The sequence below is a fragment of the Bombus vancouverensis genome, chromosome 8 (genome assembly GCF_051014615.1).
Source record: "Bombus vancouverensis nearcticus chromosome 8, iyBomVanc1_principal, whole genome shotgun sequence".
NCBI classification, from domain to species: domain Eukaryota; kingdom Metazoa; phylum Arthropoda; class Insecta; order Hymenoptera; family Apidae; genus Bombus; species Bombus vancouverensis.
This window is the reverse complement of record NC_134918.1, coordinates 13244479-13272440: the sequence shown is the minus strand read 5'-3', so window position 1 is coordinate 13272440 and position 27962 is coordinate 13244479. Positions and strand designations below refer to the sequence as shown.

The following is a 27962-nucleotide window of genomic DNA, read 5'->3' as shown; positions in this document are numbered from 1 at the left end:
ATTTCACCGTAGGAAGTAATTAACGAGTTAACGAGTAACACGTAACAATATATAAATCGATCAAAAGTACGATATTTATTTGTTCGGACGTCTCGCTAAAAGAAACTGAAAGCATCTACGAAGGTTCGAAACTTCAGTTATAATCGTACAAGATTAGTGTTAGTTCCTATCGCAAAAGGTAACATTTGTATGATAACAAAACCTCGTGGTCCGAGTGCACCTTTAATTTAAGATCCCGCTAAACCATGAAAACTACTGTATCGATGTAGACGTTTTCGTGTACGAAAAACATGACTCGTTCGAACGGAAGATCGCCGAAGGGCATATACGATAGAAATTTTCATTTGACTAGAGATACAGGCAAACTTTATGAATCGAGCTCGCCTTTACACATTTTTGCGATACGCATTGACCGTGCATAAAAAGTCGCGGCGGGCGGGCATACCTCCGTGTTCGATCGCCGTAAAATTCCTCGCAGGCACGTCAGTTTCCGTACAGTTGGAAAACGGAGAACCGGGCGAAACAGAAATACTGCGAAGTTGCCGGAGGCCAAGTATGTCTAGATCAGCCACCGATAACGCAAGGAATTGCATGGCCGGTAATTGAAAAGCAGACAAGCAAGGATGCCTGCGCGAAAACCAAGTAAAATGTACGTGCGAACGTACTTTTCCATAAACGTTGCGCTATTACTGCTAAATTACTACGTCAGAAAAATTCAACCGTTCCTCGGTAGCGAGCTTTAGCTTTTCCTCCGTGGCAGCTCGAATCTTTCACGCTCTTCAAACTAACTTTAATTGCGTTCAAATGAATGTCAGATGTATTAGGAATTCAAAGGGATCGATGTCGTCAAAATATTAAGAAGCGATTATGATAGAAACATGCTCGGGATGCGTCGCGGCAGACGAGGAGGAAGGAAAGACAAAACCAGAGGCGGTGTGAACGGTTGGGATGTTTGATAATGCGAGCTAGTATTTCCAGATTACGTGGACAGGATGACGCAGTAAAAGCCTAACAGAGGCAATGGCCAATATCGTACAGTGCAACGTGTCTACTGGCGGATACATAGGATATATGTAGTCAATATCACTGATATTCCCGATGGCGCGATACACCGGGCAAACGCGTAATTAAAACTGACGCTTTCGTTTGGATGTGCGCCCTGTACAGAACCGTTGTAGCTCGCGCGTTCCGTTATGCGGCTATCTCGGCCTTCACTTCCGCCGCGATTGCCATCGAACGGGAGAGGGGAAAAAAAAAAGTTTTCAAAATCACCGGTTGTCCGTCAAATATGGGTTGCATGAAAAACGGGAAATTATTTGGCAGCATTTCCGCGCGCGCGAGCCCGTCGCACTATCGTGTACCCTGAATTTACATTCGACGCGCGCCTGCTCTCCACGCGCGGTGACGCGAATTAAATTTCACGGCTATCGGGTTGGAGCCGTGTCGCGGCAAATATTTATTTGATTCCGACCGATACCATTATGATGTAACGTCGATTTATTTAATGCTTTCCACTGTTACTCCTCCCCTTTCACCAGTACGAAATAACATAACTGTCTCGTTTGAACGATGAATGGATCGGAACGACAAAAGCATCTATATGAAACCCGTTCTCGTCGATCGTCCTCGCCGAAATTCTCGATGCGTTCGGTAATTGTAATTAATGTGTACGCAAGTTCGATAATCCAGTCGAACCGAGACGTTGCACGAAATCACTCGTTACCTGTGGTAGAAAGGGGTTGCGTGAAGGGGTCGAAAACAGTGGCTGTTAACGCAATATGTAGGTAATGGCGGCACGTAGGCGAGAGTCGGTATGATAACCGCGAAGCGATAACGATTTTCAACTGGGCCCGTGTACCGTGTCGAATCGACGATAAATCGAGTTACCTCTCGTCAGAAAGCGATAAACATTGCCGTTGCCCGATGGTGGTGCGGTTCGATATAGGGTGTGCGTGTTTCCCATTTTTCCCCCCCCCCCCCCCCGTTTTAACTCCACCAGCCCGATTAAATCATCGCGATGCGCAACGATTCTAGTGACAAGTTGAAAAATCCTTTCCACCGAAAGCAGCACGCGATTTCTTTCGTAATCTTGAATTTTACGAGACTATCTGTAACGTCGTTTCATAGCCGTACTAATTATAATCTGGCGATTAAAATGCTTTATTCCCGGAGAGCTAAAACCGACTAAAAGGGAAGGAGGATCGCGCGCCAGTAGGGCCGGAAATATCTATAAAAGAGCTTTGTCGCGACATTATGAAGAAGCTTTGGAAACGTTTCAAGCGAAAAATGCACGGGAAATCGAGTTACGCGCAATTTTAGGGAAGAACAGGCCGGAAAGAAGAAACAGAATCATAGAAGCTATATGCCAGCGGAAAGTAAATTAATTTGGTCCCTTTGGTTTTCGTAGATTTCCGTAGCGAACGAACAGCGTGTCTCTCGTCGCGTAAAGCGGAGCTGCGTGCCACGGATTATGGCATGGTAAATGTAGGTGTAATGCGTGCATGTAAAACCCGTGGATGCGTGACTCCGGTTCGTATCGAACACAATAGCACTGTCGAGGCTGTATTTTTCGTGTACACGTAAAATCCATTTGGTCGTTCGACATACTGGGTTGTCACTCGGTACAATCGCATCCTCCTCTTGTCGCGCGCGCGACTACGGGTCAGCTTTATTGTCAGCGCCGCCAGAATTCCGGCTTTCGCATCGAAACGAAGAGCAATTATTCTCACCCACCGCTGCGAGCTTTTAATTGTTCGCGTGCACCGCCCTTCCGTCGTGTTCAAAATATTGTATTACTTTTCTATTACGAAGCAACTGGCGCGACCACCGTTAAAAGCGCATTCTGACCTTTTAAATTTTTCCATTAACCGACATCTATCGAGGCACACTCAAACTTGCGTCATCCTTGTTGCCCTACGTGTCGTCCTTCTGTTCCATTCTTCCTACGTAGCACACACATCTTCTCTCTGTTTCTCCCGCCTTCTATCGGTACTCGATGCTGCCGAAAACTTTATCCAACACCGTTAACCCTACACACTACACACCGCGTTTACGCTGAGAAGATACATGTTAAATGCTGCCCCGAAAACACTGTTCACACATTCAGAAAATAAAACGAATCGATGGTAAAAGCGTTGAATACGAGAGTAAGTTAATAATTTACGGGAAGGTTAAAGAATCGCGTTTTAAAATATGCAAGTACATTACTTGATTGAAATCACTAAAAAGGAGCTCGGTGAATGAAACGTGTTATCCTATTTCGCTATAGATTGATAGAAACGGATGAAACACGAACGATGCGCAAAGATAAATCGAGAAAATGCACGTGTTCTAAATCAATTATCAACAAGGTTGGCGAAAGATTCAAAGAAAAATTCTATCGTGCAGGTGATGAAACATAAAAAAAAGGTTGGCGTATTACGGACCCTTTAAGCTAAAAGAGAAAGCCAATTAAGGATAAAATTAAGTATTGCCATTAAGGAAGAACAGTGTGCATCGCGATAACGCTAGTCCACACGCGGCAATAATGGGTGGTAAAAATTACATGACAAAACGGGTGTAATTAATCATTCCTCGTATCCTCTTCGCTTGACACCATTGGGTTATCATCGTTGCTAATCATCGCAGTATTTTCTCCGTAAAAAAAAAACATCATCAGTTAATAGTGATTCATGCAGACGGAACAAACAAACTGACAAACAGACAGCAAAAAAATATAACAAAGTACCCTGGAAAATGCCTATCGCCTCTCGATCACGATCTACGTCGACGAACAAGAAACGCGACAAAACTTCGCGGTGAACTTACAATGTAACAGGTCGTGGCTGTATTCCGCTGGTATCGAAGTCTCGGCAGCAATACTTTCGGCATTAAAGTCGACGCGTCATTTTCCACGGCTCACATCCACGTGGTTCGTTAGCGAGAAAAGCCTCCCCGTGCGAGATACCGGCAGGGCCGCGACCTGTACACCACCACCGTTCCTCCTTTTATCAGGATTCCCCTCTCGTTTGTTTTCACGACGTGCGAACCTGGTCCGGCTTATTTCGCCGTTCGCCTGTGCTAAACTCTGTATTCACGGCGTATCGCGTAATGCCGTAGCATTACTGCGAATGTCTAAGCTCGCTAACCGGTAAATATGAGTTTTCACTTGCCGCCCTGGCTACAAACCCATTTCTACTCTCGGCCTCTATTTTTACCTCGTTAATTACGATTACCCGGCGTCCCAAGGCACGCCAGGTAACACGCTCGGACTTCCGACGAGTTTCTTTCTCTAACGTGCACCGACGAAACTCTGCCAGGTGGCCACGACTACACACCCAAGTCCGATATACAGGAAAGATACCCGCGAGCCGGAGAATATATCGGAGAGTCGTGACTAAACAGGAATACATATATTCCAGCTTTGTATGCTCGTTATCGAAGTGCTAATATTCTATCGATGCGAACGGGTAAAGGAAATGGCTTCCTTTTTCGCATCGGTATAACGTTTCGTCGATCTCGCCTACGGGGTCTGTTAATATCTAATTAAACAACGGAATTCAATACATCAGCATGATGGTTCCAGGCCACTGGAACTAGAGCACAGACTAGAAGTCCTGCGGCAGCATGGAAGACGAAACCGGTAGAACGAAGAGAAACAGCGTAGCGTCGAGTGGAAAAGGGAGAGAATGGTGGAAACTCGAGGAGGATCTACGACCTCAATTCTCTGCCCTGAAATAGGCCCGAGTGTTCCTGAGGTCGGTCTTCGGTACTTCGACCTGCGGAAGCAATATTTCCACGGGACTTCCGAGAAACGGCGAACCCGCCGGCAATTAGTCAGGAAGTGGCTGACAAGCCTCCTCCACGTCTTTCGCTCGTGCTTTCCACGAATTGACCGCCTTTGTGCGCTCGATCGCCGATTCGATATTGCCGATTCGCGAACGCCCGCATACCGGGATTGAAGATCCTCCCTTTCTTCTTAATTAATCGTCTAACGAGAGGAAAAAAGAAAGAGAGGGAGAAAACGAGCGAATCTTCCATGGGGAATCGATCAACCTTCGGATAGAAACAAAGAAGATTCAAATCGTTTCTTGGCCTTCGAGTTATGGCGTCTTTATAAGAGCCACTATCCTACGACTAAATCATCGTAAGTTCGCGCTATTTCGGACGACAAGACAATTCGCGCCATTTTCCTCCGATATAATTCTTCTTTAATGGCTCGTAAACAAACTCCCATAAATCGTGACTTTCGTCGTTTCGCCGAGCCTGCCAAGGCGTGCACAGCGTAACCCGCTTGAATTTATAATGCCAACGATCAAACACGTAGCAATACCGTAAATCGTAATAGCGATATCCGCGAGTTAACGCTTCTATCGCGATACGACGCTCCACTTCGTTCCTTCCAACCTCATGATCGGGAGAAAGTCGGATTTTCGGTTTCGTCATTGGCCAACAGCGATCCAGGGACTACGTATCGTAGGTAACTACTCCTACGGGACCTGTAAAACAATACTGCTTTTCTCCGGTGAGCTCCACGAGTCATCGTTCCTTATGGACCACGGTAGAACGAAATCAGACGCGAGTCCGTGCGGTACGACTTACCTGGAGACGAATAACGGATGCCGCAATATCTACGGGCACGCGGTGCGATTCATATAAATTATCTGGTCTGACGTGATTTCAGTCGGGTCGTTGCGCGTTTCGTTACACGTCCATTTAACGCGAAGATTTGTCTCTCACGATGAAACCGAGCCTGCAAGTCGCGCCACTTTTTTCTCTTCTCATCTCAAAATAAACCCGAAACGTGCACGTTCTCTCCCAGGCTACTTCTTTATGCATACGTTTCCAGGCTCTCGTAATAGGATCAGTCGCGAAAACAACAAGGGGGAAAAAAGCTGACGAACGATAATTACAGTTCGACGTTATTGCCTGATCGAGTATACAATTATCAGGCGGATAATCGGCAGTTGGCCGATTGAAAAAACTCAAAATTCTACGCTCTTAAGGAGCCTAGGAATTGTCCCTTATTATACAGTTCTTGTTATTACCGTCGCATCGTTTTAGCAATTGAGCTCGGATAAAAGACCACTTTATATCGTGTGCTGTCGTATAACGAGCACCATTACGGAATCATCTCCAGTCGGATCGTAGGCTTCCCGACTTTCTCTCTCTTTCTCTCTCTCTCTCTCTCTCTCTCTCTCTCTCGCTTGCTCTTTCTCTTCGTTCCACTCCAGAAAAGTGCATTGTCTTTGTCATTAAATTACGCTACGCTAATGACCGCCCGTCCAGCACTGTAATTTATGTAACTGCAGCCGGTTACGTCACGCGGTGATTTGCGAACGGTGATGATAGGATCGGCGCGGAATCGAAGCGGAGGGGAACGTTGGAAGTAGTATTACCCCGAGCTGGTTCAGACGCGATCGAAATACTCCGGATGATCCCCTTTCTCCGTGTAGATACGCTTCTTATTGGCGTATCGCGATACGATGTGATACGCGAACACCGCGTATCGTATATTATTATCCGCGTATTCCATTTCTATGTATATTTGCTGCACATGCACGTACCGAGCCGTACATCTGCGGGAGAAGACGTTTCGAACGCACGAAAATTGTACATGGAAGAATACGTATTCGCGGTAGCATCGCGTTCCGTAAATGATATTCTTCGTGTTGACCAACATGAACAAACTATTATTCACGTAAGATTTTCTATTCTTCTCGGCTCGTCGAGTTTCATTAATTAACGCTGGACTCGGTATCGTACGCTTGGCTGGCTAAGACGCGGCCTTAGCTACTGCTGTTTACTCTGTTTAATATCTTCGAAGAGAACGGCTGATTGGATCAAAATGGAACAGGCGGATGATTAATTTCAGCCGACTCTCTTTTCAACGGCGAAGCAATTAACGCCGACGCTAATTAATCGTGCAATGGTCCGGCTGTGTGACGTGGCTTTCGAAAATATCGACGGTATCGAAATCAGGTCGTAACTCGATTACGGGGAAAGATTCGTTATCGCGCGACCTGCTGTAAAACGGAACGATCATGGCACGCTTCGATTTTCTGTTTTATAGGATCAGCCCCTATGGCCCTGTTCCTGTTTTTCCTCTCTATGTATCTACATGCACGCGATAATACGTATGTATGACTATGCTAAACACGACTTTCCCTTTTTGCACTTTTATCCCGTGATAAAGTGGCGTAGACTGTGGCGCGCGCTTTCGATCGATCTACTCCGAGAAACGGAGAATGAACGAGGAATGATGGAAGAAGAGGAAGAACAAGACGAACTCGGCTAGAAGAGCGATAGAGAAGAACGAGAGATATTACTTTTGCTCGTTATCGGTTAATTGGAATCACAAGATTCCCGATCGTTTCTGAGAAGCCAGACTTCGCTAGTTGCCTCTCCGTCGCTCTTCCGCTCTCTCTTTGTACGCGGCTTATCCCCGCGACTTACATTCGTGCGGAAACAGTCAAACGCGGAAGATGCAATTACCGTGCCAGTAACAAACTCGTTTGGCACGGTAACTGCAGCGCCGTGTTTAAATTGCAATCGTGTATCAGCGCGATAAAGACATTCGCGAACGGATTTCCCTCGGTTTTTAACCGTCGCATCGATACCGCAAGAGAGGAACAAGTCTGTATTTAATTCGAATCCCGAACCGTGTCGTTGATTTATAAGGTCGCGTCGATCTCGCGGCCAGATTGGGCACTAATATACGAGAAGCAGAAACCATTCGATAACGAAGCCGAACCAACTATTATCGTTTTTGTTCTGCTTCTCCTTCCTCCTATTCCCTTCGACCCTATTCTCTCCTCTTCTTTTTTTTTCTCATCGTCCACGAGAAATCCGCAAAGACAATGGGATCTCTGGTCCACAAAAACCGATATTTCCGTCGTCGGAACGATTGTACGCGGCTTAACGATCGACCCGGAAAAGGAAATTTCATCTTCTCACGAAGTGCACCCTTTTTATTTCTCTTCTCCTTCGTTTTTCGTTACCCAGCCACTCTTTTCCGTGGCTTCGTCCCTTCCCCTAGCTCTTTTATTCCTCGCCTTCTTATTTACAGCGGCAAATAACTCCTTTTGCGACGTAATATCGTTACGGTTATGTAGTTTCGCCGATACGCCGGTTCTTTATTCTATTCCAGGGGATTCCCTCCCTTCGTTGTATGCTCGCCACGTTTCCCTTCTCCTCGCAATCTTTTCCTCTGCCGCGTCTGGCTGTCTCTCTGCCTCTCTTCGTCTGCCTATATTTTCAGCTATCATCCGAGACAGCCTATTCCTTTCCTTGGCACGAAGACAGAAAACAGTCTCCGTCGCGAGATTCAACCGATATTCAGCTGTACCGGCCGAAATTGAACGATTTGTCGTATAAACGTCTTTGAGCCGATTCACAGCGCGCAACGCCATTGATAAATCCGGACGTCTATCCGCGGAATCGCCGCGCCGTCACCGGACGCGCTCGTGCGGAGTTAATCTTCCAAAGAGTCTGCGGGAATAGGAAAGAAAGCCGCGGAAAGCTCGAAACATCCTGGAAAAACCTACCAACTAGAAAATCTCTCGCGCCCAGCCAACACGATCCCATCACACGGAGAAACTTTCCCCGTTCTTCCCCTCGGTCTGATCATCGTAGTTAAGCTGCGTTGGCCGCGATTCTCGCTCCTATCTACCAACTACATGCACGTGAAAGACCATCGGTACTTTCAGAGTCTACCTAAACCTCCACATATCCCAGACTATATGATAGTATATGTACTGTACCCGATGCGGATTTAACTCGAAGAACTGGAAGAAAAAAAAAGGAAGAAAGGTATGTACGTATATCTGGTGGTGCCAAGTCAGCTCACCTAAAGACCAACGTCGGTAAGAGCGACCTTTAAAGAAAATCCTCATTAGAGAAGCTTCTGCAACGAAGGTAGCAAGCCTGGACGCTGCAAAAAGCGTCTAATTAATTATTTGCGTTTTCCGTCGAAACGACAACGATAAGGAGCAACATTGCCGCGTAATTGCCTACCGACGAAAGTAGCGATAAAGACAATGGGTCCGCGCGTCTCCGTCTTGTAATTGAACCCTTCCAACTTCGCCGGGAAAGTGTACGACAGCTGGATGCGCGCTTTAATCGCGACTAACGTAACCCTACCGGGTGTCTCAGTCACAGCCCGTAACGACGATTTACGGGTTAACGAGTTCACACTTCTCGAATTTCCTGGATGTTCGCATGATTCTTCCCCACCTATCCTACCAAGTATTCGATTCAGCAGCCTCCTTTCTCGGTAGGGTATTCGGGGTACCCTTCGCGTACCATCGCTCTTCGCCGTGCCTTCAGCTAACCAACGAAAGTTCGCCCCTTACATTATCGTCGCGGCAGCCGCGAGTCGCTTCTTGCGCTTGCGGGAGCCGCTAACTTTTTAACTAGTTGCAAATTAAAATTTAACTCGAGGGTACCCAGCACCTTCACCTCTGTCGGCGTTTCTCGGTACTTTCTCGTTCCCCGGGTCTGGAGAGCGACAGCCTGTGCGACGAGACGCGTCCGCAGAAGAAGAGAGAGCGAAGAAAGTTTGCGGGAGTAGATTTAAAAAAAGAACCGGAGGTTGCTGAAAGTTATAGGGACCGAGGATCGAAGACGTTAGAGACTTCGATCATTTTTACGAGCGCTCCTGGTCACTGGCGCATCGTGCAACCGAGGATGAGAAGATACTGCGCGCTATCTCGATCCTGCTTTTTCTCCAAGGTAGCCCCTAACTCGACGCGATGTCTGTTTTTCGCGATCTACGAAGCGGCACAAATTTTTCAACTCCGGATATTTGCTAGCCTGTTATTCGTTGGCCGACCGAAACCAACGAGAGAGTACGAAATGCAAGAACCACCAGTTGTTTCCATCCCGAATACTTCTGTTACGTTAAAACAACAATGGCATTCCCACGAACAATCGCGGCGGATTTAGTTAGTCGGGCATAATAGGTCTAGGACGTACGTCGTTCTTTTTTTTTTCTGAATGCATCACGGGGTAACGAGGCAGCTCCGTTACCGCGCGCGCAATATTTCAATTACCGCTCAACGTATCCTATTGTTTGCAGACGCAGCAGTCGACAACTTGGGATCTCCGTGAGCCGGCTCGCGAAGCCACGAAGAAATAATTTCGAAATTGCCGCCAGCGATTTTTCACGAAACGACTGTGATTGAAACGCGGTCGCCGGCACGCGGATACGTGCGAACAGAGAGCGTCGCACACAAGCAAGACGACGCGACGGGTTCCGCGAGAAAAGCGCGGAAAAGAGTATTGCAAAGAGAGAAGAAAGAGCAGGTAACCCCTTTTGCGACGGGCCGAGGGCAGGAAGAACAAATTGCACTTCCCAGTCTCGTTAAAACAATGTCGTCGGGGGAACAGAGAAGAAGGGCAAACCGTGGCAGTGAGGGGCGGGCCGAAGGGAATGAGAGGTAGGAGGTGAGGGGCAGAGGAAAGCTAGGTGGCTGCTGCAGCTTCCAACGAAGGAGTATTCAGGTGGAAAGAGCTCTTCGCTCGTTAGCATTTAATTGAGAACCTCGCGAAGAGAGGACTTCAGTCCCCGGTAACGACGGTCGACGGGCTCGTTTAAATATTTTAATAATCTCTTGTATCGCGAACGGCGATTCGAATATTTAGCGGTACCGCGATATCCAGGACTCGGCCTCTTCCTTTACCGCGCTCATTGGAAATACATGGCAAAAGGATCCGCGGTAGGAATTTCCCACCGATCGAATCCTACCTACCTACCTACCCACTTACCTACCTACCAACCTACCAACCTACCCACCTACCAACCCTTTGCAAGAACGCTCTCGCTTTCTTTCACGATCGAATATGGATTGTACGCTTTGTGGAAGCAATTAGAGCGAAATTTATCGATCATCCGACCACTGAATATAACTGTCCACAATGGAAAACAGTTGATGCAGCGTGCGACCAAACGATAGTGATTATCTTTCAACGTCGAACGACGAGACATTATAATTTGAAACGTCATTCGGATTTACATAGCTCGTTGGCGAATCCGCGATTTCACAAACACGATGGTTTCCCGTTGACAATTTCCCCTTTCCATTCTTTATAAATCGCGATCGATTTGGTCAACCTTTGCCATCGTTAACTCCAGTTTTGCCAAACCAAACGAAAAGGAGAAAATAAGGAAACACGATTAATCGCATCGTCGATTCGATCGACCTGACCTCTATTCAGTCACGAAGTGAACCGTTGTAACGAGTGGCTTATATCGACCCTCGCGCACGGCCTTCGAATTTTCCGGTCTAATGGAACGTGCCATTTAGGCGACCACTTTGAGGCGACTCGATTTTCTCTATATTTTTTTTCTATTTTCTTCGCATCGTTACATCGACACACCTGGCAACACCTTACCCTACAGGTAAGCGGCGTACAATAGGCGCCACGTATCGTTGCACATACAAGCTTTCATATTGTGCGCCAGCCGAAGGCTCATTTATCATCCATAGAGGGATAATCAATTAATCGCGTGAATACGGTCGCAGCGAAGACTCGTATTTAATATTTAAACTTCTTGCGCGGGAGATTAATTCTTCACGCTCCGACAGGGCTTCTATGATCGACCTATTTATCAGCACAGCCTTTCGCCACTTTTCTCCGATGCTCGCGTTACTACGGAACTTATCAAGCGTTGTAAAATGTATTACTGCTGGTTCGTTAATTTTTCAGAAATATTTATGCAACCCCTCCCAGCTCGTTCACGGATACCCGGCAGCGTATCGTCGATCTTGCTCCTCTACGGCGCGATCCTTTACGACATCGCGCCGCGCCGTTTAGTCGTATAATAGGCGACGATTCTATCCACCGCCTCTTTATTAAACGTTCGATAATGCATTTCATGCCGTAGATAATCGTCACGGATCTTGCCTTCTGATTTATTCCCCTTTCTCTAGACACCCTAAGAGGATTCAAAAGGTATCCCGTACACGAACCTTTCTAACGTCCCGCAAAAATGTCATTAGCTTCCGCTAGGGGAATACCCTTTGACCTTTGCACGATGAGAGGAAACTTGACCTGCGGCCAGCGTTAACCAGCCGACTTTGTAACCTGTTGTCGCCATAAGTAAGTCGTCCCTCTTCCTCTCTCTTTCTTTCTCTCTCTCATTTCCGCCCTTTCTCTCTTTCTCTCCCTGGCTCTCTGGCCGCGGTCGATCGCATGACCCTACAATCCTGAACCCACCGCTCAACCTCCGTATCCCTATCTTTCAACGAACGCTATGCGCGTCCTTCCGTTCTCTCCTGCCGCTGTGCTCGTGCTTTTCGGTAGATCAAGGTGACCTAGGTTCATTAGCTCATGACCGACGATGTACAAAGTTTCTCGGAACCTTAAAGTAAAGGGCGAGCTCGACAAGGCTGCAACCCCGATTAGCTTACACTCGCAAGATATCTATACATCGTCTCCCGGAACGATCGACAAATATAGCCAGAGTATCGTGTACTTCGACAGCATTAACCGGGTTTCTCTACACGGATTTCACGGCCGTCGGCTTCGTGTTTATACACACCGTTCGTGGAATGCGCGCCGGTACCTGGTGGTATTTGTTGTTTGCAGTTACTCAGCCCTCTATGTTTTCCTCCTACCCATCCTCCCAAACCATCTCGATCCCGCCTCGCTCCCTCTATCTAGTCAACCCCTTCTCCCTCTCTCGTACTCTTAGCACACCAAGAATGCACCACGCGTTGCCCCGTGCAAGCACGATGCAGCAACATACTGTGTACCGAGGGATGCTCGGAGTACAGGAAAGGAGAAGACAGTCTGCTGAGAGGGATTTTATTATACGGTAGAACGGAGACCCGCAGGAATATAACCGTGGAAATGCACAAATAATACGAAAGCCGCAAAACAGGCGGCAGTGATAACATCGCGAACACGGTGACAAGAGAGAGGGACGAGAGGAAAACGTGCCCTCCGTTGAAGGATCCGCGACTCCTACACTAACCAACCGACTAACAAAACCAACAAATATTTTTCATTGGCCGAGCACGTATCTCGAGAAAAACACGTTGCCCGGAAGATTCTTTTTGTCGAATCTCGCTTACGTCATGTCGGTTTTTCCAGCAATTTGCAACGGTTACGCGGTGACGCTCATCGAAAGAGACACATGCGACGAGCTATCCTCGAATTTCGAAGATTTCTGAGGATGACCGATTTAGAGGTAAACGAGAAGCCGCTTTTACGGCGCTGTAACGAGGTATCTTAATCGAAATCATACGGTAATACTACCGGGGAAAAAAGGTCAGCGGTTTTACGCGGAATCTAAAAGTTTCACGAGTACTTTACGGAAGATAATCCGAACATGGGAAGGGAATTGATCGATCGTGCGCTTTGATCAACTCGTGGTTCGTGGACGTTATGGACCAAGTGTTCTTCTTCTTATAGAGATTACCTGATCCGAGGAATACACAGAGGAAAAATGTGGTATCGGAAGGTTTCAGATGTCCGAGCAATTTTTGATCGCGAGAGGTCGGAGGAACAGTAATCGACGTCTCTCGTTGGCCATCGCGTCCTCTCTTTCCCTCTTTCTCACACTTGCGTGAGAGTACAGGAACGGATAGCAAGGTACACGGTTTCCCCATTATCGGGTGTTTACGACGACGACGAGGGGCATAGGAGGACGCACACACGAGGACGAGGGTGGCATCGCCGTCGGTGGAGATCGCATCGGCCGCTCCGCATAATAACTAGCTACCATGCATTTACATTTTAATACGGCCACTCTGCATAGCGGATAAAAGGTATATAGCCGACGAAGTTGAAATCATCGACCTCTGTGTGTCGTCATCGACACCCTCCGCGTCGCTCGTTGCTCGCGGAAATAACCGGTAAATTAGCCAGAACCGAACCTACAATTCAAGCTTCTTGGAACTCCTACTTTCGCCTTGCGCCTCGTTTTTCCCGGCCGCGGATTCTTGTTTTCGTAGCCGCGGTGAAAAATAACCGAAACGATCTCGCGTCAGAGTCGATGGGGCGCGAGTTTTTACAGCGGATGCTCTTGCAGAATGTCAAAGGAGCAAGCAGACTTGTTATTAATGCAGTTTGCGCGACTCGTCGAGGGCTGCAGTAAATTAAACAGCACACGCTGAAAGAGGAACCTATTGCGCTACTTCCAAGAAACGACCACCAGTACGGGGACACATCTTTACTCGATGAAAAATGTACGGTTGTCTACCACGAAATGGCTGATTGTTGTTTTACATCTGCCTGTACGACATTTAATCCACGTCAGAGCGTAAACCCACGATATAATTAAGCAGTAAATCGTACGGTGAAATTTCTTAAAAGATATATACAATCGTCTGGGTTTTAATTAATATGTTATAAACAAATCTCTTCATTAACCGCTCCATTAGATGACATTAGATGATTTGGATGGTGTATTGACCTATCTACTTGACGCGCAAATAAATTGTAGCGGCACAGGTGCGTAAAAAAGTTCAAGTGGAAAAATTCGAATCTGGGAGAGACCCATATTATTCTGCCTCTGAATACTAACGATTGTTTTGGTTAACAAGGTCTAGAGGCAAATGAACTCTGGACAGATTGTTATTGCCGTTTCTTGTAATGTAAGAAGATTAACTTTTTGTGGTGGCATTCGTCGGTATAAACATATGAACGTGCTTCCTAGGACAGGGTATATTGTCCTTTCTTCGATCGACATAATAGCATTGAGCAAGACGATTACGACTGGCATACACTATCTCTGTATCTGTACTTGTACTTATGCTGATCTTAATACAATTGACTATTACGAATTCATCCACTCGTTCTTTTATCAAACAAACCTACACGTTTAATTCAGCTCAAAATAATTGGAAAAATATTTGCTACCGAGAACTCACCATTCGATGGTCCCATCCAAATACCCGTCGTCGGTTGTTGAGTATCCAAAACAAAAAAATCGATGCAAGGTTCCTCGTCGACTCACATCCCAAGATCCAAGAAACCAACTAGATATCCATTAAGATAAGCCGAGACCATGTTTAATGGTGAATCCAAATGTCGGCAAGAAGGTTGGTCGGTGGTGGCGACGGTAGAGCAGCTGGGGTTGGCGGTGACAAAGAAGCGAGAAACAGGGGCGATCGTTTCGTTCCGTAGTTTATAGCGTTTTCGCGACGTATCCGAAATGCGATACTGTGGCTGGATAGGCCTTGAAAAATGTTCTGTAACAGGAAGAAGATAACCGGTTAGCTGTTTTGCAGGAACAACATCCGATAGAACGAAATCCATTCCGTTAGATAAAAAAAAAGAGAGAGTGAGAGAGAAAGAAAAAGAAAAAATGAGACAGAAGTGGAAGAACTGATGCAGAAGTAAAAAATTATTAAACACGATGATATCGGTACCATCCGGACCGATGCAAATGGCCCATAAATTTGTGAAATTACATTGAAAATCAATGCGCTAGAGAAAGACAGGGAGCACGAGAGAGAGAGGACGCGCGTTTTAATAAAAACTCCCTACCCTTTTTGTCAACGTGCGCTGCTCTCAGCGATATTAAAACCCGAACTCGAACACAGCTCCCGTACATGTAGTAGTTTCACCGAAATAAACGAGGCTAGATATTCTTAACGTTTTACTGGATGTACCACAACAATAGAAAAAAAAGGAGAAAGAGAAAGGACAAAAACGGGCAAAGTGTGGACGAAACAAAAAAAGAACAGATTGACCTTATTCCCATAATAGCTCGACTCTGCCATTCGATCGACTCTTGTTTATCAATGAGAATCTAAGCCGCGAGTAAACGGTGGAACGTCGATAACCATCACGCTCGTACACCCTCGCGATTCTAGCAGCGTCGAAAACCTATCGATCCACAAAATCGATCCGACCTGCTTTTAGATCCCAGCTGTTTCGTCGTGCCGCGTATGTTTCGTTATCTAGACGATCGTTCCGCTGTAATCGATTCTACGGTCACACACGAAACAATGTTCGCTTTCCTGGAGAGACTGTGCCAGCGAACGATGAAACTGACGCTATAGGTTGCACGGGCGCAGAGAGAACGCCGGTTTAACATCGGTGCCTGCGTCCCAGTGCACGCAGATATACAACGGTGATTTATTAGGTGGAGAATTCCAATTCGCGGGCTGGTTCATCGTGGACCGCAGATCAATCCAGTAAACATCTTCGGCCCTCTCTTCCTGATAATTCCTCTTGCTGCTTGCGTTCACGTATATCGTTATAGAATTGCCGTTAGCTACTTTCTGTTTCTCCAAGTCTTATTGTCACGTCGCGTAATATAAACGCCATCCCTCGTTGTCTGGTCGTCAGATATCCACCCTCCCTTACTTAAACCCTCAATAAACCTAAGGAGCCACCATAAATCTTAGTATTTCTAAAAATCAGAATTCTCAAGTCTCGTAAATGTCTTTGGTTTATGGATTGTTCTTAAAACATTTCTTGGCGATCGCGTCTCTCCGCGAACTGTCGAACACTTATGGAAATTCCATACATAAGGACGTTTGACCGGATTAGTTGCTAAGCAATTAGCGTGACGAGAACGCGTCGACTGATCATGTCAGATTATAAAGGGAGGAAAAAGAGGAGCATTGTTTCGTTCGGATGAGATCCCAGAGAGCCACAGCGAAACAATGAAAGCAGATTTTCAAAGGGTATCGAGAACTAGCTTAATTGCCGTCGCAATCGTCGATAATTGTACATCCGTCGGTTTTCCTAACGAGAAAATGAACTAATAGGGGTAGAAACGAGTAATGGTTTCGTTCTCTTCCCACCACTCCCACTGACCTTTCGTAGTCGTTATCGCACGAAGTTAGATTGGATTCGCGAAAAAGCAACAACTTCGAACGAACCCCTCTTTTTATGTAGAACGAGTCTTCGCCTTTGATGCCATATCAAACGAGCGTGATTGAATGAACTATTTTTTTACGTAACTGATAAATGTTCCGATCCAGGTCGTCGAAGGGGAAAAAATATGAATGCGGTAGCATGGTCATCAGGGTGGCGCAGCGGTATCGTGTCGTCCACGCCCTTACCGCGCCGCTTTTAGCGTTCCAAGTTAAGTTCTATCGACTGATTGGCAGTCCCCGAACGCTTTATTACGCTCCGGTCGACAATTTCGAGAATAAGCCATCACGGACAGTGGCGTAGGTACGGTGGGCGTCTCGAGACCTGCATCGAGACACACAGAGAATACGAACAGAGTCGGGTTTCGTGCGTACCTTCCGGTAAAGGTATCGGTCTGGAAACGGTGAATTATATCCCCGTAAGGTATCATTCTGCGGTAAGAGATGGCACGGTAGCTATCTGATTCCGTTATCTCGGCGCCATATACCCAGTCCGTGGATTCCGCGGCGAAATAACAGTCCTCAGAAATAACGTATTCCGTAGGTCGGCCCTTTCAGCGTCCCTCTCGGATACGTTCGCACATGTCTGTCTTCATTCGCCTTTCATCGACTAAGCTTTTCTTCTTTTCTGCTCTGACCGCGAAAGACGAAGATCGGACGTGGTGAACAATGCCGCGTGACGTTGGGTGCGGCCAGAAAACTGAACCAACTCCGCGACTGCAACTCGCATATGTACCGCCCTGATTGTCCTACGTATACGCGTCCTTAAGAATTAAAGCGACGTTCATTGTCCCGTTACTTGCAGAGTCGTACGGCGATGAAGGAATTAATAATTACGCGCAGCCTGCACGGCCACGCCAGAAACTCACAGGTTTGTCACAAAAAAGAAAAGGGGAGATTGAAATCGCTACCGCGATCCTACGGAGATAAGCTAGTGTGTACGTCAGAATGCAGAATGATTTGACGCGATGGAAATGTGTATGTGTACGCGTGTACGGCAAAATAGAACCGCGACCGAACTGAAACTTGAACTACTGGCCACGAACGAGAAGGAAATTTATCGACGATAGGCGAGATCGATGAGACTGAAAAGGCTCCCGTACAATATATATCCCGGTAGGTATACACGTGTGAGTCAGCTATTAATACTCACAAATTATAAATAATGTCGCTGCCGCGACCACAAATCAGCGTTTGCTGTAATACCAGCAGAGGGGCTTTCGACTGGTCGGAGGATTAAGCGCTTTTCGAGAGACGCCTACCTGCCGGTGTGGAGAGAAGATGAAGGGCAGAGAGAGAGAGAGAGAGAGAGAGGAAGAGAGGTAGCAGTCGGTTCTACGTCCAGCTGCGATCGAAAACTAAAACTCTGGGGAGTGGATCCTCTACATTAAACCCCATCCATAGAAACGTATTGCTTTGTGTAAAATGTTCCCTGATAATATCGAAGCTATTCCGGGTGATATTGATATTGCTATTGCTAGGGCGGATGATACCAAAAAAAAGGAAATCATGCCTAATTTGAAAAAACGTTCGAGACAAAAAGACGAAACCACTTAGGCTCTCTTTTCTTTCCAATTTCATCCTTAAATCTTATCTCTGGATATAGACCTTTTAAGCCAGGATATCGTTTTAGGAACGACACACATAATGATTTTCGCTGGTGAAATCAGCTTCGCACAATGCCATCAAACGTTCATACTCTTCATTGGAATGAATGCTCCATACTTGTTCTGTTTACGCGCATCTTGCATACAGTCCGAGGATAAACATCATTATCGAATTGATTCTATTTCGTCTAATTACTCGACGCGAATACGCTTCTATATGGCGGATAATCTGGGAATTTAACGAATATATTTGTGTATCATTGCTCTCCAATTAAGACGAGCATCTTCTTCGCGTGATAATAAAAGATTTTTCAAACAATGAAGTTCCCTATTGTCCCATCTAGCCGATTTACATAGCTATAAAAGAGAACGAGCCATTCGCAGGGGACGAGTAAGAAGCCGGACGACGCGACGTTTTCGAGTTTACACGACCGTGTCGACGGGACTTTCACGTAATTGCGCATCAATGTCCTTCAGGGAAATGTCTTCTCGAGACCAATAAGTCCTGAAGAGGAAGCAGAGCGGAACGGAAGGAAAGAAACGAGAGCATGAAATAGCTGAGGAGATGCCGTGGCATGATAACAGATGTCTCGCGTCGCGGATCTTGTCTCGTTGTCTTCGGGCAGTGACGCGGTACGCCAGCATCCCCGGCATCGCGGCCCTTCGAGAAGCGAGAAGAAGCGAGGAGAGTACCGTCAAACAGATTGAAATCAACGGGAAGCGACTTCTATTTTCTCCTCTGCACTGTACCAGAGCCAGATCTGAAATGAAAATCTGTGGCCCCGCGAGCGAGGAACCGCAAGATAATTCAAAAAGAAGAGAATGACTGTAAGAAAGAGGGGAAGGCACAGCCCGGCAACGGCATAGCAAACGTCCTATGTACCTTCGCTCTGTTTCACGAAATCGCGAACGATTCAGTCAGACTGATTAAAATGTCCGTTTATAACGTGACCATATTACGAATTTCATTTTCGAACTGAATATATTCTCGAACGCTTCAGTTCGCAAGTTTCAGTTTCAATTTGCAAGCTGCAAACGTTCTGATATTCAATTAACGATTTTATATTACAACGGGCTTCGTTATTTTCAAAACAGATATTACATTTAATAATCGTAACTAGAGCGAAACCCAACCGGTATTTATTGTCTCAGGCTACGCGGCCGCGCTCGGACAAAAGTCCGTGTATCATCTTTCATGAACAAAATAAAATGCAAAAAAAGGGAAGCGGGAGAGAGAGAGAGAGAGAGAAAGTAGAAAAATATAAAAAGAGCGGAGAGTAGAAAAAAACTTTCTGGTTATCAGATAGAATTTTAGCTTGGTAAAAAATACGAGAGAAAAGAGGGCTTTAGCTCGCGCGAATCTGCTCGGTAAGCGTTTTTTCCCTAACTCCGACACAGAGAGACTCGAGCTAGAGAGGGGAAGAGAGCGGGACAGGAAGCTGTGGCAGAGTTTCCAGTTATGGAGAAAAATTTTATATTATCCGGAGTCGTTCGGAGACAGAAATTTCAAAAAACCTCGGCGCAACCTGGGAAGTCTCGCGCACTTATGACCGGTAAATCGTTTTCCGGCCTTCGAGATCGGCGAACTTACAAGTTTCGTTTCTTTCCCGACGAAACACGTTGCCGCCCGTCCTTTTTCCAACCTACCCCCCTCCGGTTCCTCTCACCCCATCTATGTTCAACTTTCATTTCCCAACCCGTAGAAACTTTCGATTAAATTTTCACAGAGGAACGCGCGAGGCCAAAGCTCCCACCTAGGTGGCTCGAGTAATTTCAACCGAACATCTCCTTTGACACGACCCGTCCCGGCTAATATAACGGTGCATATTCAAATTCGCAATTCGTGACATATTCCGTTCAGATGATCCGAGTGCGACTAGTGACTAGTACTAGCATAATCGGGAACATAATACACCCGCCTTGCCTTAGCCACGATGCAAGACGCGCGCTTAATCCGCGTTTGACGCTCACTAGCCTGTTGGCTGGGTATAGACGAACGTGCCATATTGTGCCAAACCGAGCAATTACTGTCGGTAATCTCGCTAATAGAATTCCAATATGCGTGCCAATTGAACCGAGTCACCGTATGGCCGTACGGGCGTGAATCTGCAGATTGTGCGCGCACGACGAAAGCCATGACACGATTTGCCCATTAACTATACTCTCAGTTTACTTGATACACGTTCTTCGTGCATGGGCTCCTAGAGAGCGCTAACTGTAACACGATCGCGCGCAAACCTCGCTATTTCGTCTAAATACAAAGAATTACGAAAGCCAGGCAGGAAACATAAACTCGCTGTTACTGTATCTTTCCCTGGTTTCCATATTGTATCGCATCATATACGGTTCAATCACAAAAGTTCCTACAATAGATACCCTATGTACAATACGATATGTAACGCGAATCTTCGTCCTATTTGGTTTAGCCAGACGAAAAAGATATTTGCTGGATATTACACAATATAAAAATTCTTTCCAGAAAACACGAAATAACAGCAGAAAAATAAAAGCAATATGAAGTTCACGGCAAATACACGGTGACAGCCGTATCAAGAAACCAAGGTAATATACGAGGGACTTGAATGGGAGCTCACCTCGTTAATTGGACTTGGTACGATGATGTTGCCGTGCGAATTGTTCCCCACGAAATTACCTCGATATCTTCTCGTTGTCGTCGTTTTGTACCAATGTCATACCGTTATCTGGGATATACACGAATTTTCTTCAGCATCGTTACGATCCACCGGTGCAATTAAACCGTTGATGCAACACACTACGCTCGACAAATCAACAACTAGATGACACACGTACATAATTGGCGAAACGGCGCGCGCAGATTTTAAATTCGAAAAAATTGGTGTCACTTCCGGAATGGAACCAAATTAAAGTGTACGGTCGAACGTTGCGTGTCCATACGTATTATTGATCTTATCGAACTGTAAAATAAATTTCATGCCAATTCAGTGGACGATTACATTTAATTGCATCCAATTATATCGACGTGAACACGGAATACTCATTACGATTTATTGGACCAATGATAACGATCCTTCTCGTTTTTCATGGTCGATGTGAAACACATCGGTTCAGTGAAGTTCTATAAAGTATTTTTATTCAACCTGGCACGATCTGATTAAAATTTTTTCAGATATAAATTACTGGAGGTATCGTATATCTTAATGATGATGAACTTAATCTCTATAGATTTATACATTATAATACACATAACATACATATATATTCTATATTCTATATCTGTATATATATATATATATATATATATATATATATATATTAACTATATATATATATATTAACTATATATATTCTATATATATATATAAAGAATTAACCTTGTTATTCACCAGAAAATTGTCATTAAAATTAAGCACAAAGATAAGCACCAAAGAGGAAACTCGTTACATTTTCTTTGCTATTTAACCACCAAAAAACTTGCCATACGATAGAAAGCTAATACATTTTTATTTAATTTGATACACAAATACGCCTTGTCCAACTTGAATATATTCCTAAGAAATGTCAATAAGTGTTCATAAACAATTCTTCAATTTTCACCACATACTTAAACATGCATACGCAGTTCATTGACTAGTAGGTGGAGATTCGCCATTGTCATATTGACTTTTATTCCTCAACAAGTATCCAGCCAGAAAGCTAATGGGGTCAGCAGGTCGTTCCTTGGCTAAACTAGATAAAGCTTGTAACAAAATTGGGACTACAGTCTGATCCAAATATTGCCTCGTTGGCAGGGATTGTAATTCAACACGTGATTTCTTTGGTGGCGCACCAGACAGATCTGAATCCTTATTCATTGCTAGTATCCTCTGTAACAATGAAAAACAATACAGCGGATGAAGATCAGTGTTAATTTTATTCTTACAAACATAACTAGAACTATGTGCTATTATTTTCTTTACACCTTTTATAAACTTCACACAAAGGCAGTCATAAGAAGCACAAGATATTGGTAAAACTAATGAAACTGTACAAAAATATCCAAACCTAACTGCTCAAATAACCTAATCCAAGATCGTTGGTACAAAACCATACTTAAATTTCGATACAACAACTGTCATTAGTTTGGCGGGAAATATCAAAACTGTTTCGTTCGAATAATCCATTGTAAATACATTGGATACACATTGGATACATAAGATCGGCGTAACACTAAAAAAATATTCGATTAATAATCATATTTTAGAAACTATCAACGATAAAAATCAACGTAAAAAGATAATAGCACAACAGGTTACGCCTACATTTATAGGTTATCTAACTTACGTGCGCTGTTTCGCTCACAACATTGGTGAGGGGTTGTGCCGGCGTTGCTGGCTCAGTCCTTTCCTCCGTTGTGTTTTCTGCTATTACAATAACAACACGTTGTTCGACATTATTATTAACACAAATTCTCGTCCGAAACGTATCCTCTAACACTACCTATTAAATAATAAAAAGCAAAATAAACGGTACGTACCACCGCCAGACGCCATCGTGCGAACAAATAATGTTACCAACTATTAAGAGTTATCACTGCATAAACACCATTCAAATGTTACCATATCGTAAACATTCGAAATGCGGCGCGGTTTTTGATAACCCAGTAAAATATTAAATATTGCAAATCAATAGCGCATTGCTTTTGTAGTATAATCAAACGTGTTCTAATGGATCTTTAAAATATTTAGAACATGATATAGCGATTATTTTACAATTATGTTTAACGAAAATTCCAGTCCTTCGTGAACATACACATAAGTTGAATAAAAGATTTGATGTTTAGGAATCTAAAATCAAACAATTGTTTCCTTTTTTTTTGGTTTTATTTATTTAACGTAAAGTTAGACGCTACGACTTTGGTACAAAAACATAAAATATTGGTACTGAGGAAACGGTGTACTACGAGCGGATCCTCGAGTCCCTACGAACGCGGAGAAATACGAGTATCGTTGTACGAGAATGCGAACTTACAGCCAATTTAAAGGCGAGCACTGAGCGCAACACAGGGTACTAATTACGAAATGTCCCGAGTCTGCTTGCAACGGAAAAAGAAAACGATACGCGCTCCGCCGAAGGAGAAGCTCGAAGAACCGCCTCGTTACTGCACGAAAACGAATATCCAAAATTACCAATGAACAAAGCATAATATATAGGTATAACGCGGACGGCGGCACCGACCGTTTCACAGCATCATCAAAAGTAACGTTAAACTTTGCGAAAAAAAAACGATACCAGATCGATCACACAAACGATAACGGTTAAACGAGTAGTATTTCCAATCGATTAATAGAAGAAAGCTATGCGACAATCCGCGAACATCACGTTTTTTTTTCTTTTATTTTTTTCAGCTTTTGTTACTTAATATCGACGGTCACGTCTTCAATCGTACGGCTAATATCGAATATGTTAAATGTCTTTCGATTTCTCTTTCATCGCGTTAAGTTCCAAAGCATCAAAGCGAAAAGTTCCGCGAGCGTTATGTGAGTAAAACGTGATATACATCGTAAAAGGTGACTTGCACATGGCTACATTAATGTGGTAGAGCGCGATCGTAACACATACACGAGACACGAGACTTTGCGCAACCTTTAAAATCACATCGATGAGTAAAAGTGCGTCGGCGAGCAGAGTTGCAGCCACACATTCAAAGTCACAGATTCACGGACAAAGTATCCCGGCAACAGCTCGTCGTCAACGACGAGACATCCTTCGACCGTGATCCAAGTTCAACTGGTGTACCACTCGTGCATCGCCTCGGCAAATAAATGCAATATCTAGACATACCTACTTACAACGTATATATATGAACGTCAATGTATACATATATATTTATATTTATATATTTATATATTTTTATATATCTAAATAGTGTTGTGATAAAAACGAACTATGAGATACGCGTCGTAATTGTATCCTGGCGCCACATCGATATACAGGATTGAATATTCGAACGAACGGTGTTTCGATTTTTCTTATCTATTTACTTTTTTCGATTTCCAATAGCGCTCTATCTAATCGCATTTCTATGGCCTGATTTTTCTATTTACTCATCTATTACTCGACGTGTCACCATTGAACGAAAGAGAACGGCGCACCTCGCGACCATCCGTCCGACTTATGTCCTACTTACGTTTAAATCGGTACTTGTTGCTCGAATTGCTTACACGTATAATATCATCGTCGCTTTTATAATTAAATTCACGTAGGTTCATAATTGATCGAGATTAGCTTGCGAATATATGTGTGTGTATAGCGGACTAAATATTATATAGGACGATTAAAAATCGACAACGAACGTGGTGTGTGCTTACGCGTTATCTTCTCTCCTTTTAAAGTATGGCATGTGATGTTTTATAATGTGGTCAGCTGACGATTTCGTGTTTCGAATCGTGATCTACGATTTAGCGTGCCGCGTTCTTCCTACGGATAAGTCGATCGGTGAAAAAGGAATTTTATGAAAATTTGTTGGTTCGACACACGCGGCGGAAGAAGTATCGATTAGACGCCACCACGGCATCGATGCGACCTGTTGCTTGACTACTTGCTACAACGACGACAACGACGACGCACTCTCTGCGACACTGTCGCAATACAGTGCTTTCTAGACTTGCTCTCCGCGACGTCGAGACTCAAGATCGTCAATCACCAAAAAGGGGGACACAACCTTCGTTACGAAATTATAAATTGTATATATATGTATAATATCATCATCATATATATATATATATATATATATATATGTATGTATAATATCATATGCCTGTAGGGAGCGGCAGTGTGGCACAACCATGACTTAAAAAGCGAGTAACTAATGTATCTCGTGTGTACTTCCCGTGACTCGTGGCGCTTGGAAGCGACAATTGTAACCTAGGATATACCGTCAAAACCCCCGTGAAACGCACCGTCGCCGAGAGCACGCGTCGCGGGCCGGATTCTAGTCGCATTTTTTCAACGTCCACGAACATGCCGGGTGTGTTCGTTTTCTAACAAGACACTCGTTTAGGACGAATCGACGAGTTCGATGGTTCGTTAAGTTACACAAAACGACGCGGTATGTTGCCCCTCGAATAAAAATTACCTCTTCGCCTGAATCGGCAGTTAATCAATTTGGCAGTTTTGTAATATGGCCTTGTCGACAATTGAGCAAGAATGAGTGCGCTTATACGAAAAAACGCGAGATCGAAATAGAGAAAGGCCAAAAAGGGGATAAAATGATATGGTCGAAGACGAAGAAAACGGTCCCTTCAGGAGACAAATATCGTCGTCGCTGGTAAATCAACCTCAGGGTTGATTGTTTAAACGAAACGTCTCAACGAGTGTACCGCCTAATGCGATGGACCGAATCTATTTACTCGCGACGATGGTAATTTTTCTGATATATCGTTGCAATTTGGACCGACGACAGCACCGGGGGAAGAGTTAGCGTACGCGCTCTTTCCGTTTCTCTCGAATCTTCGGTCGCTGGTGATGAGAGAGACGGAAGACCACGGAAGATGATTTACAGGTTACACTGCCACAGTATCGTAGGGTGTGAGGAGTCCCCCGTGACCGCCGTGGCCGGCGCCGGTTTGCCGGCTGGGGGCTTCGTTTCTGTAACAGGCAGTTTATGCTTTCAATTTTCCTCCTTGTACTCGTGCGTTCCCTTTTACATCAGCGTTATTCTAAGTATCCGTATACAGATACTAGCTATATATCGCATTTTTCCGGTAGCTTCTATGCATCCAAAGGATAGAAATAAAAACTATCTGCACGTGATTCAGCGAAACATGCACTAGTTGCAATCGCCAGTACATTAATAATAAGAATCGTTTCATTAGTACGATAATAAAGATATTTTATAGCGGTTGTTAAGTTAGTAGCACCAGCGGCAATGGCAGCAGGATCTGTAGCAATGACAAAAGTAAGAGCCGTTAGCGAAAATAAATATGGCATCGATCGCAATCGCGATCGTGATCGGTCGACGTGATCTAGTGAACAAAAATTAGTATTATCTACGAATATCACACTTGGCAAAATGTCATGAAAATCGCATGCAAATACATATAAACTTAGTAAGCATTATTCGACCCAGGTAGAGATCTGATTGTCGTTGGTATGGAAGCGACGCTGTCGAAGCATTGACTGACCTATATTCTCGTGGCCACAAAAAACTAGCTAAGAACAAAGTTAACGCAACTTCTAAAGCTTTCCAAAACTCATCTATAACGCGATTGTCGTTACAAGAATGCATCCTGCGGTTTAATTATTATTATTATTGTCTAACGAACTTACGGCTTCCTGCGTAAAGAGTCATGAAACAAGAAAAAGTCAGAGATACGTTAAGCAGATTGTCAAAAGGATTGTTCAGAATTCTTAGCGAAACCACCGTGCACTCGATCGCCACTATCATTTTGGAACACCCAGCGAATCAATTGGTCCAAATCGAATCCGAAGATACCAATGGTTTAGAAAAAAAAAAGAAACAACAATTTACGAGAAGAAGAAGCAGGTCTGGCAAAATTACAATATTATATTATGGAGAATCGAGAAACGTATGACGTTTGTTCGAATAGTAAAAGTCGAAGCGACTAACGGAGTGGTTGGCCAATTTACTTTCGAGAAAGTCAATGACAGTTCTCGAGGCAAGAAATCGCTCGAGACACAGCGGCATGAACGGTGACGTTTCTTAATCGTACACCGTTAACCAAACTCACTCGATCTCTACTGACCTCTCTATGAGTTTACGCATCTCCTCGGTGGTCATGCCGTCCTTGCCGCGAGCATTCACTGAAATAGAAAAACACACGGCACGATTGACACAACGGTAAACTACTACGACGACACGTAGCATGCAAATCGTGGAAGCTAAACGATTAGATACACAGACTCCGCAGCGAGTCCCGGTTCATTCTTGTACGCCGTGACTCACTCGGCATGCCTATATTTTCTACTATTTAAAGACGAGCAGCGATAAGGAAACACAGAGCGAATAGTCGAAACGAGATCACCTTGACTCGGCTCAAGAAGATACAACGTTAGAAAATTGTTCTTCCCGGTAACGAGTCATTCTATTGTAAATTAATTCGCTTCGTAATTCGATCCTCTGATTCCCTACTCGATCACTGTTCTTTGTACTGACCGCCGTAGTTGCGGTTCACAAGTTGGTCGCGATCACACTCTGCTTCGCTGATCTCGTTGCTCTCTTTGCTGTCGTTGAAGCTGGAGTTGTTCTGGTCGTGGTTCCTTGGTGGTGGTGGGGGTGGTTCGGGTGATCCAGAAACGGGAATATTGCGGGCCGATCCTACACTGCGACGTCCAACAGAGCCACGAGATCCATAATGATCATAGGGAGCGCCGTATTGTCCGTATTGAGAGCCATATTGATCTTCTTCAGGAGCGCAGTTTGCCGGGTCATCGTATTCAGGAGAGAAGACGTTATGGGTTCCGCTGCCACCTCCTTGGGATGGAACTCGAGAGTAACGACCATTTTGACGTGGCTATGAAAAAAGATGAAGAAATTTAATTCAATAAATTGAATTAA

The 27962-nt window shown here is 44.7% G+C and overlaps 3 protein-coding genes across 43 annotated transcripts in view; all 3 read right to left on the bottom strand.

Annotated features, from left to right (window-relative positions):
* Positions 1–21211, bottom strand: part of Tmtc2 (Transmembrane O-mannosyltransferase targeting cadherins 2) — a 215607-nt gene extending 194396 nt beyond the window's left edge. Inside the window, exons 1-2 of one of the 2 annotated variants that reach the window (XM_033332298.2) lie at positions 21019–21211; positions 14859–15179 (exon numbers count right to left, since the gene is read on the bottom strand). The gene's annotated coding sequence lies outside the window, so the exon portion shown is untranslated. The remainder of the gene's footprint in view (positions 1–14858; positions 15180–21018) is intronic. The other variant, XM_033332297.2, reaches the window with a different exon arrangement.
* A 672-nt stretch (positions 21212–21883) lies between these two features.
* On the bottom strand, positions 21884–23017 carry LOC117155836 (protein dpy-30 homolog). 2 transcript variants are annotated; one of them, XM_033332277.2, is made up of 3 exons: positions 22920–23017; positions 22727–22806; positions 21884–22269 (listed from the first exon to the last, which is right to left on the bottom strand). In XM_033332277.2, the coding sequence occupies exons 1-3, from the start codon at positions 22933–22935 to the stop codon at positions 22027–22029; spliced, it is 339 nt and encodes a 112-aa protein (XP_033188168.1). In that variant the 5' UTR covers positions 22936–23017; the 3' UTR covers positions 21884–22026. The 2 variants fall into 2 exon arrangements, with proteins under 2 accessions (XP_033188168.1, XP_033188170.1); XM_033332279.2 differs by having other exon boundaries at positions 22727–22803; positions 22920–23016.
* A 226-nt stretch (positions 23018–23243) lies between these two features.
* Positions 23244–27962, bottom strand: part of Dscam1 (Down syndrome cell adhesion molecule 1) — a 56217-nt gene continuing 51498 nt past the window's right edge. For 37 of the 39 annotated variants that reach the window (XM_076620853.1, XM_076620850.1, XM_076620862.1 and 34 more), the window contains 3 exons: positions 27561–27918; positions 27151–27208; positions 23244–26032 (listed from right to left, as the gene is read on the bottom strand). In XM_076620853.1, the coding sequence (XP_076476968.1) occupies positions 25948–26032; positions 27151–27208; positions 27561–27918 (501 nt within the window). In that variant the 3' untranslated portion in view covers positions 23244–25947. The other 2 variants (XM_076620863.1, XM_076620870.1) reach the window with 2 other exon arrangements.